The 15007-nt window shown below is 45.3% G+C and overlaps 1 protein-coding gene across 1 annotated transcript in view; it reads left to right on the forward strand.

The window, feature by feature from the left end:
- Positions 1-15007, forward strand: part of vipr1 (vasoactive intestinal peptide receptor 1) — a 136260-nt gene that overhangs the window by 94420 nt on the left and 26833 nt on the right. Inside the window, exon 4 of the mRNA XM_031904019.1 lies at positions 10621-10724. Within this exon, the coding sequence (XP_031759879.1) occupies positions 10621-10724 (104 nt within the window). The remainder of the gene's footprint in view (positions 1-10620; positions 10725-15007) is intronic.

Below are 15007 nucleotides of genomic sequence, written 5' to 3' on the forward strand. Positions count from 1 at the left end.
GCTCTGTTCTGACCCCATGATGTACAAATGACTTAGGTAGTCTTATAAATAATTGATTATCCCTACTCCTGTTCTTTATGTGGTCTTCAATCAGCCTCCCCTGAGTGTCCCTCACCCTTCTCAACTTGGGGAATGCACAGTAGCCCTCACTGCTGATGACCAAGTTCTGCTGTGCTGCCTTTGCTTCATTGATGAATTGTGGGCTACTTGGTTGCTCTTCTTATCTGCAGAACCTAGATATATGGAATCTGGGCATCTCCTTCCAAAGATGGCATCTGCAATGAGTGAGACAACCCCAGAGGAGCTTCACCATAAAAGACTAGCTCATAAAAGACTTCTTGTCTAGGTAGATGTAGATGCATCATGCCTCATCTCAGACATATCTTATTTAGATGAAAAGACCTTCTTGGCTATACGTCCTTTGAAGTATTTGCATGGGGAAAAGTGTTAGGAGGAACGGGAGGAAGCCTTCTGAAACATCTGAAAGGGGAATATTCTAAAAAGGCCCTGATTGCTTGAAAATGGAGAAAAAAATTGCCTCTATATAATCTCACCTAGGGAAATCAATGATGTTCTCAATAGTTAATATGTATTGCTATGTGCCTTCAAGTTGCATTGGACTCCTGGGCATAGTGTTTCTCCTGAATGTCTTCTCGTTGGGTCTTCAGGTTTCTCATTTGGGTCTTGGTCATCCTTCTTTCCCCTTTTCCAGCATTTCATTGACCAGGGAATTGGAATATACATTTATTTTGTAAGCTGGTATGTAACTGGGTGTAGTTGGGTTTTAATTGGCCATGGAATTGGTAGATATCAGCCCTGTAAGGTGGACATCTGTGATGGAGGCAGGCTTCATCTTGGCTTTAGAGTATCTGAAGCTGAAATTTGAATTCCATGCACATATCCCGGGAGAGCCGAGCTGCACAATAAAAGCAGAAGGAAAGGATATTGGCAGCTGCCGAGACCATTTACTGGAAGCAGAAAGAGCAAAGTGTTGCATTCAAATCAAATATCTGCTTGACATTTCTATGGAGAATAAACAGGGAAGAGAGAAGCGCTTGATGAAATAAATCATTTGTTTTGGACAGGATTTCGAGCATCGAAAATACTTGATAGCTTGGGATTCGGCCAAAAAGCTTTCTTAACCGTGAAGGAACAATGTGGTTGCACAGAGCGGCACTTTCCCACTTTGACCTGCTATTTCTATTGGGGTTTGTGCAAGGTTGAAATATGGGAACATTCTGTTTCTCTTCTTGTTGGACCCCTTCTTGCTCTACCAGTGTATTGGCTGCAGATTTGAGGCCCAGTTTTTTTGGTACTGGTGCAAGGGATTCCATTTCAATTCAGGAGGGCTTAAACCTCCACTGGTTGAACTTCAGGGTGAAGTTAGTTTGCTGGCTTGGACCCCATGGCCTTTGAGAAGGTTTGGACCTACCTAAAGCCCAATAAGGAATTGGGCTAGACATACTGTGGCACTATGATTCATGCCACCTAAGTTGTCCTCAGTGACTCCCCATTTTCTGATCTTGGTCAGCCCTTTTCACACTCAGGACAGTGCTCAATGTTCTCAGCAAAGTTTAGTTATTATTAACTTTTATTATTTATTAACTTTCAAGTTAGATCAAACCGGACAAACCTCTTCCTCTATCAAAACACCCCTGCTACTGGACCAATGACTAGCTGGCTATAGTGGCCATAAGACAACTCTTGGCTTGCTCTTGGCACCCTTTCTTTACCTGAAAAGCAAAGGGTTGGACTGGGCAAGTGGGGCACCACTGAACCAGACCCAATATCTGCCAGTGATATCTACTGCTGAAGATGAGGTATGTGCGCTTCGGGGGGGGGGGCAGGGTTGGGCGGGTATCAGGTACCCCTGGGGGGGTGGAAATCACAGCAGGGGCTCCTGTAGTGGTAGCCCAGGTGAGCCTTGCACATCACAGTCTGAGCCTGGAAGAGCATCAATGCCCACTTATCACCCTGGGACCCCATACAAGTGGGTGGATAAATAACACTAAATATTGTTTTTCTGGAACCCCATGGAGATGTACCTCTTGTCCCCCTAATGGTCCCTCTTACAAGTGGGTGGATAAATAACACTAAATATTGTTTTTCTGGAACCCCATGGAGATGTACCTCTTGTCCCCCTAATGGCCCCTCTTACAAGTGGGTGGATAAATAACACTAAATATTGTTTTTCTGGAACCCCATGGAGATGTACCTCTTGTCCCCCTAATGGCCCCTCTTACAAGTGGGTGGATAAATAACACTAAATATTGTTTTTCTGGAACCCCATGGAGATGTACCTCTTGTCCCCCTTATGGTACCTCTTACAAGTGGGTGGATAAATAACACCAAATATCGTTTTTCTGGAACTCCTGGAACCCCATTTAGATGTACCTCTTGTCCCCCTAATGGTACCTCTTACAAGTGGGTGGATAAATAACATTAAATATTGTTTTTATGGTACCCCTGGAACCCCATTTAGATGTACCTCTTGTCCCTCTTACAAATGGGTGGATAAATAACACTAAATATCGTTTTTCTGGAACTCCTGGAACCCCATTTAGATGTACCTCTTGTCCCCCTAATGGTACCTCTTACAAGTGGGTGGATAAATAACACTAAATATTGTTTTTATGAAACCCCTGGAACCCCATTTAGATGTACCTCCTGTCCCCCTAATGGTCCCTCTTACAAGTGGGTGGATAAATAACACTAAATATTGTTTTTCTGGAACCCCATGGAGATGTACCTCTTGTCCCCCTACCCCGTTATACCATTCCAGATTCTATAAATGGAATTGGCTTGAGAAGAACAAAGAGAACGTTGACAACATTGAAATATACACATGTAAGACAGACTAATGTGGGTGATGAAATAGTAATGATGGCAGGGATTCCGAGGGCGCTTTTGTTTAAGGAGCGAGATGTATCATCATAGCGGCCCTTGGTCCCATCCATACGCCTGTCCAACGAGAAGCCAATTTCAGCATCTGAGAAAACACATGATACCAATTAAACAATCATGGTAGGTTGGAAACGCCAAGCTCCCCGGGGTGCACTTATAAACACACTGCGCAGATCTGCTAGGGATTAGGCTTTCCTACCCGCGTTGGGAATCTCGCGGGCTATTTGCAAAATAGATCATTAGGCCGCGCTGATTGAAACATCATGTGGAATGTTTTGAAGTCCAGGAATGTTGATGTTCTGCTCGTTGTTTATTGTATCAATTGTTATTGTTTGGGTCACAGGGGCGAGAGAGCAAACCGGAGTGTAGAGCAGGGACGTCCTACAGAGATTGTTCTACTGCAACGTCAGGGCAGGACTATTGACCGGGAGCAGTGGGGGTTTTATGGGCGAAATAAAGGGGAAGTTAACGTTTAATGTATTATAGAATGGCCACTTCTAAGCAACTTTTTAATTGGTCTTTTTTAGTTTTTTAATTATTTGCCGCCTTCTTCTGCCTCTTTCCAGCTGTCAAGGGGGTCACTGACCCCGGCAGCCAAAAACCTATTGCTCTGTGAGGCTCCAGTTTTATTGTTATTGGTACTTTTTATTCCTTATCTTTCTATTCAGCCCCTCTCCTATTCATGTATCAGTCACTCTCTATAACCACACCCTGGTTACTAATGGTAAATTGGACCCTAGCAACCAGATAACTGCTGAAATTCCGAACTGGAGAGCTGCCGAACAAAAAGTAAAATTTAAAAGTAAAATTTTAAAGTAAAAAAAAAAAAACTGACAGTAATAAAAAATGAAGACCAATTGCAAATTGTCTAAGAATATTACTCTATACATCGTACTAAAAGTTAACTCAGGGGTCCTCAAACTTCTGACCCAAGGGGCTGTATCAAGGGCCCCTCAGACTGTTGGGGGGCCGGGCCACCATCAACAGCACCCACCTCCCCCCCCCTCCATGGCAAAATGTGGTCAAACTGGTCGCATTTCCCCCCAACCCCTCCCCCCTCCTTTCGTCCTACCTGCCGTCCATCCTCCCTCTCAGCTCCCCCGTCCCACTCCCCGCTGAGTCCTCTCTCTCCGCTGACAGTTGGGGTCCAGGTAGATTCCCCTGGGGGGGCAGATCTGGCCACGGGTTGGGGATCACTAGGCTAAGACATACTATCACATTCTTGGCAATTCCATGTTTTCTACTTTGGGGCAAGAGTTTGGGAAATACCTTGTCTTGTTTCTGCCCCACAATGCACCCAGTGCACAAAGTAAGGTCCATGGGTTTGCTGTGAACAAAGCTCTGATGTCAACCCAACTGAACCCCTGTGGGATAAATTGGGAACCCCAAAAAGAGATTACACACTCCTTACACCCAGTGCCAATCCACTGGTTCCATCTGCGTCAATGAAATGCATGGAAAATGCAAAGTACAGGGCAGATAAAGACTAAGGTGCCTGGAATAAATTCCTGCCGTATGAAAAATGCTATTTCCAGGGTTCCTTGGCTTGCTGCACCTATGCATGCAACTGACTTAGAATGCGCACCCATGCAGTTACTGGCAGTACATGCATCCGTTGTGCATCCATTGAACTGTTTTACCAATTCCCGCCCTACTGGGACTGTACAATTTTATAGAAGAAATAAAAACATTGACAAATGTTTGTACTGACCATGTGTTCATTTATACAGTTTGATTATATTTACTCTCTGGAGCTTCATCTCCCCATTCCTTTCTGTGTAAATAAGATAAAGCCGTTCCTTCAATGCGCCTGGTTGGCCTTCTCTGCTCTGCGGGTCTGGGCCCCTCTTGATAAAGGCTCGTTATTTGGCAGATAATCAAGCCCTGGATATTGTATGGGACTTTATAGCAATGCTCCGGCATCACTCAGTTTGGGGCTGCTAAACTTAGGCTGAAGGGAGGAGCAGTATACCCCCATTAGCATACTCATTTAAATACTCATTAGCATACCCATTAGCATACCCATTGGCATACTCATTGACATACCCATTGGCATACCCATTGGCATACTCATTGACATACTCATTGACATACCCATTAGCATACCCATTGGCATACTCATTGACATACCCATTGGCATACTCATTGACATACCCATTGACATACCCATTGGCATACCCATTGGCATACTCATTGACATACTCATTGACATACCCATTGGCATACCCATTGGCATACTCATTGACATACTCATTGACATACCCATTAGCATACCCATTGGCATACTCATTGACATACCCATTGGCATACTCATTGACATACCCATTGACATACCCATTGGCATACTCATTGACATACCCATTGGCATACTCATTGCCATACCCGTTAGCATACTCATTGGCATACTCATTGACATACCCATTGGCATACTCATTGGCATACCCGTTAGCATACTCATTGGCATACTCATTGGCATACCCATTGGCATACTCATTGGCATACCCATTGGCATACTCATTGGCATACTCATTGGCATACCCATTGGCATACTCATTGGCATACTCATTGGCATACCCATTGGCATACTCATTGGCATACTCATTGGCATACCCATTGGCATACTCATTGGCATACTCATTGGCATACTCATTAGCATACCCGTTTGAGGCTGGGGCTAGGATGTAAGGGGCGAAAAAATTGGCCGACCAGGTGGGGAAAGGGTGAATGTGACTGGCGGGGAAATGGGTGGACTGGGCAGGGAAATGGGTGGACTGGGCAGGGAAATGGGTGGGGCAGAGGTTGGCCTGTAATTATAAAGTGGGGAGTGGGGAAGGTGTGGAAAGGGGGCATTTATAGGGTATTACAAATTTACTGGCAAGAACATTGCTGGTAAATTTGTAATACCGGTGATTTACCAGCTAGGCCTGCCAGGTGGCAACTCTGCCCTCCTACCTTGCCTGCACCTGGAAGCATTGTATCCGTGATTGTGTGTCTGAGGGCCATTGTTGCCTCCATTGGGACCCATTTCTACTTGGTATCCTGCCAGGGACCCTGATGACCAATGGGTTCTGCTATCTAAGGGGGCAATGGGGTTTGACTGGGTGGATCAGGGGTGTGCTTGTGTGTCTGAGGGCCATTGTTGCTTTCATTGGGGCCCATTTCTACTTGGTATCCGGCGAGGGACCCTGATGACCAATGGGTTCTGCTATCTAAGGGGGCAATGGGGTTTGACTGGGTGGATCAGGGGTGTGCTTGTGTGTCTGAGGGCCATTGTTGCCTCCATTGGGGCCCATTTCTACTTGGTATCCGGCGAGGGACCCTGATAACCAATGGGTTCTGCTATCTAAGGGGGCAATGGGGTTTGACTGGGTGGATCAGGGGTGTGCTTGGGTGTCTGAGGGCCATTGTTGCTTTCATTGGGGCCCATTTCTACTTGGTATCCTGCCAGGGACCCTGATGACCAATGGGTTCTGCTATCTAAGGGGGCTATGGGGTTTGACTGGGTGGATCAGGGGTATGATTGTGTGTCTGAGGGCCATTGTTGCTTCCATTGGGGCCCCATTCTACTTGGTATCCGGCCAGGGACCCTTCTCATTCCCAAACTAAGTCTGGGAAGATCTTCCAGCTGCAGGGGGTATTAGAAATCCAAGGGCAGTTGCTGTAGAACATCAGGAGCACCTTTTGGGGTGGCAGTTACCAGCCAAGTTCTGATGGGGCGGAATAAGGTTAAAAGTTGGGCATTTGTAGATTTATTTTTCACACTCTTTGAAAGAGAGTTCCAGCCACGACCTTAACAACTAATCCTTCTTGGAAATATCTCTTTGAAGGTTCTAATGAGGATTCCGAGTGATATTTAACATTCCGTTAGCGAGCGTCACGCCGTAGGAGGGGTCACAGGTCGGATAATTCCTTGTTGGTTCACCTTGGGCGCCAGAAATAACGTTTCCCTCTGGGAGTTCTTGGAATAAACCCGCGGGGAGAAGGGCTTTAGAGTAATAGAGAACAGAGAGGTCCCCAACCGACAGCCCATTCCTTCTGCTACAAATTCCCTGATTAAATAAGTCCCGCTGATTTCCCGCCGGCGTCCGTGTAAAGGAAGCTAAATTCTTTCTTTACCTTTACGCTTGGGGGCAACAACGAACATTCCTTAGTGAGTAAAGTCATCTGTCAGCTTCTTCGGAGATTAAGGGAAATCTCATTTGGTGATGGACAATTGTTTTGTAGCCTATTCTTATTCTCTATATGGCAGCGGAGTCCCGCCCCAGTGAGCTTACAATCTAAGGTCCCTATCACATTCCCATCAGCCCCTGCCCCAGTGAGCTTACAATCTAAGGTCCCTATCACATTCCCATCAGCCCCTGCCCCAGTGAGCTTACAATCTAAGGTCCCTATCCCATTCCCATCAGTCCCTGCCCCAGTGAGCTTACAATCTAAGGTCCCTATCACATTCCCATCAGTCCCTGCCCCAGTGAGCTTACAATCTAAGGTCCCTATCATATTCCCTTCAGTCCCTGCCCCAGTGAGCTTACAATCTAAGGTCCCTATCCCATTCCCATCAGCCCCTGCCCCAGTGAGCTTACAATCTAAGGTCCCTATCACATTCCCATCAGTCCCTGCCCCAGTGAGCTTACAATCTAAGGTCCCTATCACATTCCCATCAGTCCCTGCCCCAGTGAGCTTACAATCTAAGGTCCCTATCATATTCCCTTCAGTCCCTGCCCCAGTGAGCTTACAATCTAAGGTCCCTATCACATTCCCATCAGTCCCTGCCCCAGTGAGCTTACAATCTAAGGTCCCTATCATATTCCCTTCAGTCCCTGCCCCAGTGAGCTTACAATCTAAGGTCCCTATCCCATTCCCATCAGTCCCTGCCCCAGTGAGCTTACAATCTAAGGTCCCTATCATATTCCCTTCAGTCCCTGCCCCAGTGAGCTTACAATCTAAGGTCCCTATCACATTCCCATCAGTCCCTGCCCCAGTGAGCTTACAATCTAAGGTCCCTATCACATTCCCATCAGTCCCTGCCCCAGTGGAACTTACAATCTAATGTCCCTATCACATTCCCATCAGTCCCCGCCCCAGTGAGCTTACAATCTAAGGTCCCTATCACATTCCCATCAGTCCCCGCCCCAGTGAGCTTACAATCTAAGGTCCCTATCCCATTCCCATCAGTCCCTGCCCCAGTGAGCTTACAATCTAAGGTCCCTATCACATTCCCATCAGTCCCTGCCCCAGTGAGCTTACAATCTAAGGTCCCTATCACATTCCCATCAGTCCCTGCCCCAGTGGAACTTACAATCTAATGTCCCTATCACATTCCCATCAGTCCCCGCCCCAGTGAGCTTACAATCTAAGGTCCCTATCACATTCCCATCAGTCCCCGCCCCAGTGAGCTTACAATCTAAGGTCCCTATCCCATTCCCATCAGTCCCTGCCCCAGTGAGCTTACAATCTAAGGTCCCTATCACATTCCCATCAGCCCCTGCCCCAGTGAGCTTACAATCTAAGGTCCCTATCACATTCCCATCAGTCCCTGCCCCAGTGAGCTTACAATCTAAGGTCCCTATCACATTCCCATCAGTCCCTGCCCCAGTGAGCTTACAATCTAAGGTCCCTATCACATTCCCATCAGTCCCTGCCCCAGTGAGCTTACAATCTAAGGTCCCTATCCCATTCCCATCAGTCCCTGCCCCAGTGAGCTTACAATCTAAGGTCCCTATCCCATTCCCATCAGTCCCTGCCCCAGTGAAGCTTACAATCTAATGTCCCTATCACATTCCCATCAGTCCCCGCCCCAGTGAGCTTACAATCTAAGGTCCCTATCCCATTCCCATCAGTCCCTGCCCCAGTGAGCTTACAATCTAAGGTCCCTATCACATTCCCATCAGTCCCTGTCCTAGTGAGCTTACAATCTAAGGTCCCTATCACATGCCCATCAGTCCCTGCCCCAGTGAGCTTACAATCTAATGCCCCTATCACATTCCCATCAGTCCCTGCCCCAGTGAGCTTACAATCTAAGGTCCCTATCCCATTCCCATCAGTCCCTGCCCCAGTGGAGCTTACAATCTAATGTCCCTATTACATTCCCATCAGCCCCTGCCCCAGTGAGCTTACAATCTAAGGTCCCTATCACATTCCCATCAGTCCCTGCCCCAGTGAGCTTACAATCTAAGGTCCCTATCACATTCCCATCAGTCCCTGCCCCAGTGAGCTTACAATCTAAGGTCCCTATCCCATTCCCATCAGTCCCTGCCCCAGTGAGCTTACAATCTAAGGTCCCTATCCCATTCCCATCAGTCCCTGCCCCAGTGGAGCTTACAATCTAAGGTCCCTATCACATTCCCATCAGTCCCTGCCCCAGTGAGCTTACAATCTAAGGTCCCTATCCCATTCCCATCAGTCCCTGCCCCAGTGGAGCTTACAATCTAAGGTCCCTATCACATTCCCATCAGTCCCTGCCCCAGTGAGCTTACAATCTAAGGTCCCTATCCCATTCCCATCAGTCCCTGCCCCAGTGGAGCTTACAATCTAAGGTCCCTATCACATTCCCATCAGTCCCTGCCCCAGTGGAGCTTACAATCTAAGGTCCCTATCACATTCCCATCAGTCCCTGCCCCAGTGAGCTTACAATCTAAGGTCCCTATCCCATTCCCATCAGTCCCTGCCCCAGTGGAGCTTACAATCTAAGGTCCCTATCACATTCCCATCAGTCCCTGCCCCAGTGGAGCTTACAATCTAAGGTCCCTATCACATTCCCATCAGTCCCTGCCCCAGTGGAGCTTACAATCTAAAGTCCCTATCACATTCCCATCAGTCCCTGCCCCAGTGAGCTTACAATCTAAGGTCCCTATCTCATTCCCATCAGTCCCTGCCCCAGTGAGCTTACAATCTAAGGTCCCTATCACAGTCACACACACTAGGGTCATTTTTTCAGAAGCCAAATAACCTGAGACCATTTACTCATTGCAGTTCCTAATTATGACCACTATAAATGCTCTTCTGTTGCTGCCTACGGAGATTGGGTTTGTAGAAGCAAGCAATATGGCCTCTCCTTGCATCCTGCACCTCGCCAATATACAGAGGGGGTTGTATAATATAATAGTAATATATAAATTGTGTTGATTAAAGAGCGAAGGCGCCAGACGGGAAGCCAATAGATATGATTAATCTCTGTATTACTCAGTAACACTGTATTCAGATCAGATCCAGTCATTCCCATTGGTTCTGGGCACCGTATACCGATGTAAAGAAATTCTATTCTCTCTTCTCAAAGTGAGAATTCCAATTTAACTTGTTTCTAAGGTCAGTGACCCTGGCAACCAGAAAACAGATTGCCTACGAGGCTCTCATATGATTATTGTATATTATTTTGTTTGATTAATATTTCTGTTCCCTTTATACATCAATCATTCTAACATCCGTATAAATGCCTGCAGCCTGATGGGAATTCAGATAGAAAACTAAAGGAGAAACGAACGCTCTACAAAAAAAAATGCAGAATGTCTTCAAATAAACTGAATATACCCTTTAATTTCATTCAAGGTTGCAATCTAATTGAAGTGCCTAGAGCGCAGGGCAGATCACATGACGCAGCCCAAATGGCTGAATATCAAGCACAGGAGTCCTTGCTCGTAGGAGGACTCAGGGGGCTGCTATGATGGAGGGGGGACAACTCGATATATTCTTAAAAATTGATATTTTCTCTTTTGCCTGCAGGGAATGTTTCCAGAAATTGTACGGAACACGGCTGGACGGATATGTTTCCTGCTCCCTATGCAATTGCCTGCGGCTTTGATACCAACAACACCACCAATGGGCAGGTGAGTCTCACATGAGGTGCAGAGGGCAATATGTGGGTTCAACCGGCATGTTTTGGGCCAAAATAGCTAAATAGTGAGTGAGATTGTCCAATACAAGTTCAACCGAGGCCAAAATGAGCTAATTTATACTTTATACATATTTATACCGGACCAGGAAGTCCCTGTCCTGTGGGAAAGGAGCTTTAAACAACTGGCCCAGAGATCTTGAGATTGGTTTAGTCCATAATTACATAATGAGAAGGGGCACAGGGCTCTTTCTCTCTTCCTGGACCACTTGAGCAGGAGGTGGGTCTTCCAGAAGGCCCAAGATGGAGGTAGGCATCAGTGAAGGAATCCAAGATCAAGCCCTAAAGCAGAGGTCCCCAACCTTTAGGTTGTAACTGGTTTAATCCATAATTAGATAATGAGAGGGGGCACAGGGCTCTTTCTCTCTTCCTGGACCACTTGAGCAAGAGGTGGGTCTTCCAGAAGGCCCAAGCTGGAGGTAGGCATCAGTGAAGGAATCCAAAATCAAGCCCTAAAGCAGAGGTCCCCAACCTTTAGGTTGTAACTGGTTTAATCCATAATTAGATAATGAGAGGGGGCACAGGGCTCTTTCTCTCTTCCTGGACCACTGGAGCAGGAGGTGGGTTTGCCAGAAGGCCCAAGGTGGAGGTAGGCATCAGTGAAGGAATCCAAGATCAAGCCCTAAAGCAGAGGTCTCTAACCTTTTGGTTGTGACTGGTTTAGTCCATAATTATATAATGAGAGGGGACTCATTCTCTTTCTCTCTTCCTGGACCACTTGAGCAGGAGGTGGGTCTGCCAGAAGGCCCAAGCTGGAGGTAGGCATCAGTAAAGGAATCCAAGATCAAGCCCTTGGTACAATACAATATAGGGGGGCCCAATGAAATAAAACCTTGCGTATATATGGTCACACCACATGATTTCCCTTGGCCGGGCACCTTGATGCTAAAACCCCATTCAGGCAGCGCTGTATCTATATAAAGGTACCCCAGGGCCTGGGCTAGGGCATCAGCTTCAGTGGGGCAGCCTGTGGGCGCAAATAGAATAAAAAGAGATTTAAAAAAAATAATAATGAAACACCTTCCCAGCTGCCAAATGATACAAAAATCTGGTGTTGGGGCTTTGTGGGGGGAGAGGTCATTTCCACAGGCCCATTATACGCATTGCGCTAATTATCCGTACCACTGGCCATTCCTTTATTATGATGAATGCTAAATATAATTAGTAAGGAGACGTTTGGGACAGGCTGGGGATGCTTTATGGTGCCGGCAGAGTTAGATATATTGTCTGCACTGTGGGTCACACGGGTCACTCATAGCCAATCAATCCTGCGCTGAGTATTGGCAGGTAATAGGCCCTTGCTGTAACTTTGAAGGGGAATGGAACATACAGTATATATATATATTGGATAGACAGAGAGAGAGAGACTGAGAGACAGATAGAGAGAGAGAGATAATAGACAGACAGACAGACAGGGAGAGAGATAGATAGATAATAGATAGATAGATAATAGATAGACAGATAGATAGATGGATAGATAGATAGATAGATAGATAGATAGATAGATAGATAATAGATAGACAGATAGATGGATAGATAGATAGATAGATAGATAGATAGATAGACAGAGAGATAGATAGATAGCTGGATAGATAGAGAGAGAGAGATAATAAATAGATAGACTGACAGATGATAGACAGAAATAGATAGATAGACAGACAGACAGGGGGAGAGAGAGAGAGAGATAGATGATAGATAGACAGACAGACAGACAGACAGACAGGGGGAGAAAGAGAGAGAGAGAGATAATAGATAGACAGACACAGGGAGAGAGAGAGAGAGATAATAGATAGACAGATAGCTAGATGGATAGATAGAGAGAGAGAGAGAGAGAGATAATAGATAGATAGATAGACAGACAGACAGGGGGAGAGAGAGAGAGAGGTAGAGATAGATAGATAGACAGACAGACAGGGAGAGAGCGAGAGATAAATATATAGACAGATAGCTAGATGGATAGATAGAGAGAGAGATAATAGATAGATAGACAGACAGATAGATGATAGATAGATAGATAGACAGACAGGGGGAGAGAGAGATAGATGATAGATAGATAGAGAGAGAGAGAGAGAGAGAGAGAGATAATAGATAGACAGACAGACAGGAAGAGAGCGAGAGATAAATAGATAGACAGATAGCTAGATGGATAGATAGATAGAGAGAGAGAGATAATAGATAGATAGACAGACAGATAGATGATAGACAGAAATAGATAGATAGATATATGCGTGGGTACATGTGTTGTTTAGTTTTTTTGTATGTAGATATTGCAGTTGAATTAGTATCTGTGGGGCCATTTCTGCTCTCTGCGCTGCTTCTTCCGACTGCTGAAACAAAGCTGCAGCGCAGGGAACAGAAAGCACATAGGCACTTGTGTATTCAGAGAAAACTAATATTTAATTGGGCAAAAACTCCCGTTTTATTTCTCCTCTCTAAAATACACACAGACAGGTTAATTGGCTCCTGATAAATCTGCCCCTAGGGTGTGTGTGTGGGACATTAGAGTGTAAGCTCCTCTGCCCTGTTTGCTTTTCATGCAAAAGCTCAATTTGACTCTTAATATTGGGAGTATCTATGGCAACCGTGCACCCCGGCTACACAACTAGGTGTAACCATCAATCTTCCCCCTATAAACTGCATTTGCATTGAGCGGCCGAGGCGGAATTATCCGTCGGAATCCACAGATGTAGCAGCTGTAAATATAAATATTTTATCATGAAAACGGCCACGTTATGTTTAATTCAAAGGCGAATCCTTGCAGCGGGAGGAACCTCGGATCAAAGTGGGGCTGCAGGGGGGCTTTAATAGGTAACGGACACAGCTGCCCTGTCCCTTTGGCTTTACTTTCCCTTTAATAAGAACGAAAGATGTCGGCTTAAAACCGCCAAAGCAGATCTGAAATTGCTTTATTATAGAACTATTTTTAGGTTGAGTAATTCCCATTTAATGAACTTCTCAGCCTGGCATCGTTATTTTTATTCATGAAGATTAATACTTTAATATTTCATACCCCCCAAATTCTTATTTTATACTGGTTTTCCGGCTTGTTCTATTCTTATTGCAGGAAGTCATTGGAATTCAATTCCCCCCCTATGGAATGTTTAAGCTCGGCCCTCGGAAAAGTTGATTTATTGTGTAAAGGGAATGGTGGGGATCTTGCTAAGCCTAAAAATCCTTAGGCCGTCCCATAGGGGGTCGATAATAGATCTATAGCTAATAGGTGTGTATTTGATGGGATTCTGGCTGTAACCATGGGGACAGGACCCAGTAAGGGAAAAAGACTTCTGGGGTATTTGCCTTTATTTATATAGGGCCAACATAGAGAGACCATGCCCAACCCCAGTGGAGACTGCAATATAAATTCCCTATCACATGGTCTTTTTTATTAACGAGAGAGAGAGAGAGATAGTAGATAGACAGACATACAGACAGAGAGATAGATAGATAGAGAGAGAGAGAGATATAGATAGATAGATAGATAGATAGATAGATGATAGACAGACAGAGAGATAGATAGATGGATATAGAGAGATATATAGACAGATAATAGATAGACAAAGATAGATAGATAGATAGATAATATATATAGAGAGAGAGATAGATAGATAATATATAGACAGAGAGATAGACAGACAGATAGACAGACAGACAGACAGACAGATAGATAGATAGATAGATAATAGACAGACAGATAGATAGATAGATAGATAGATAGATAGATAGATAGATAGATAATAGACAGATAGACAGATAGACAGAAATAGATAGATAGACAGACAGACAGACAGAGAGAGAGAGAGAGAGATAGATAGATAGATAGATAGATAGAAAGATAGAAAGATAGAAAGATAGATAGATAATAGACAGACAGACAGAGAGATAGATATAGATAGATAGATACAGAGAGATATATAGATAGATTTAATGGGATTCTGGCTGTAACCATGGAGACAGGACCCAGTAAGGGAAAAAGACTTCTGGGGTATTTGCCTTTATTTATATAGGGCCAACATAGAGACACCATGCCCAACCCCAGTGGAGACTGCAGTATAAATTCCCTATGACATGGTCTCTTTTATCAGGAACCAATTAACCTGACTGTATGTTGTTGAAGTGTGGGGGTTAAATGGAGAACCCAGGGGAAACCCATCATGACACAGGGAGAACATACAAATTCCCTGCGCTGGCTGGAATCGAACCTGGGACCCTGTACTATAA

This window comes from Xenopus tropicalis, chromosome 6 (genome assembly GCF_000004195.4).
Source record: "Xenopus tropicalis strain Nigerian chromosome 6, UCB_Xtro_10.0, whole genome shotgun sequence".
Lineage (NCBI taxonomy): Eukaryota > Metazoa > Chordata > Amphibia > Anura > Pipidae > Xenopus > Xenopus tropicalis.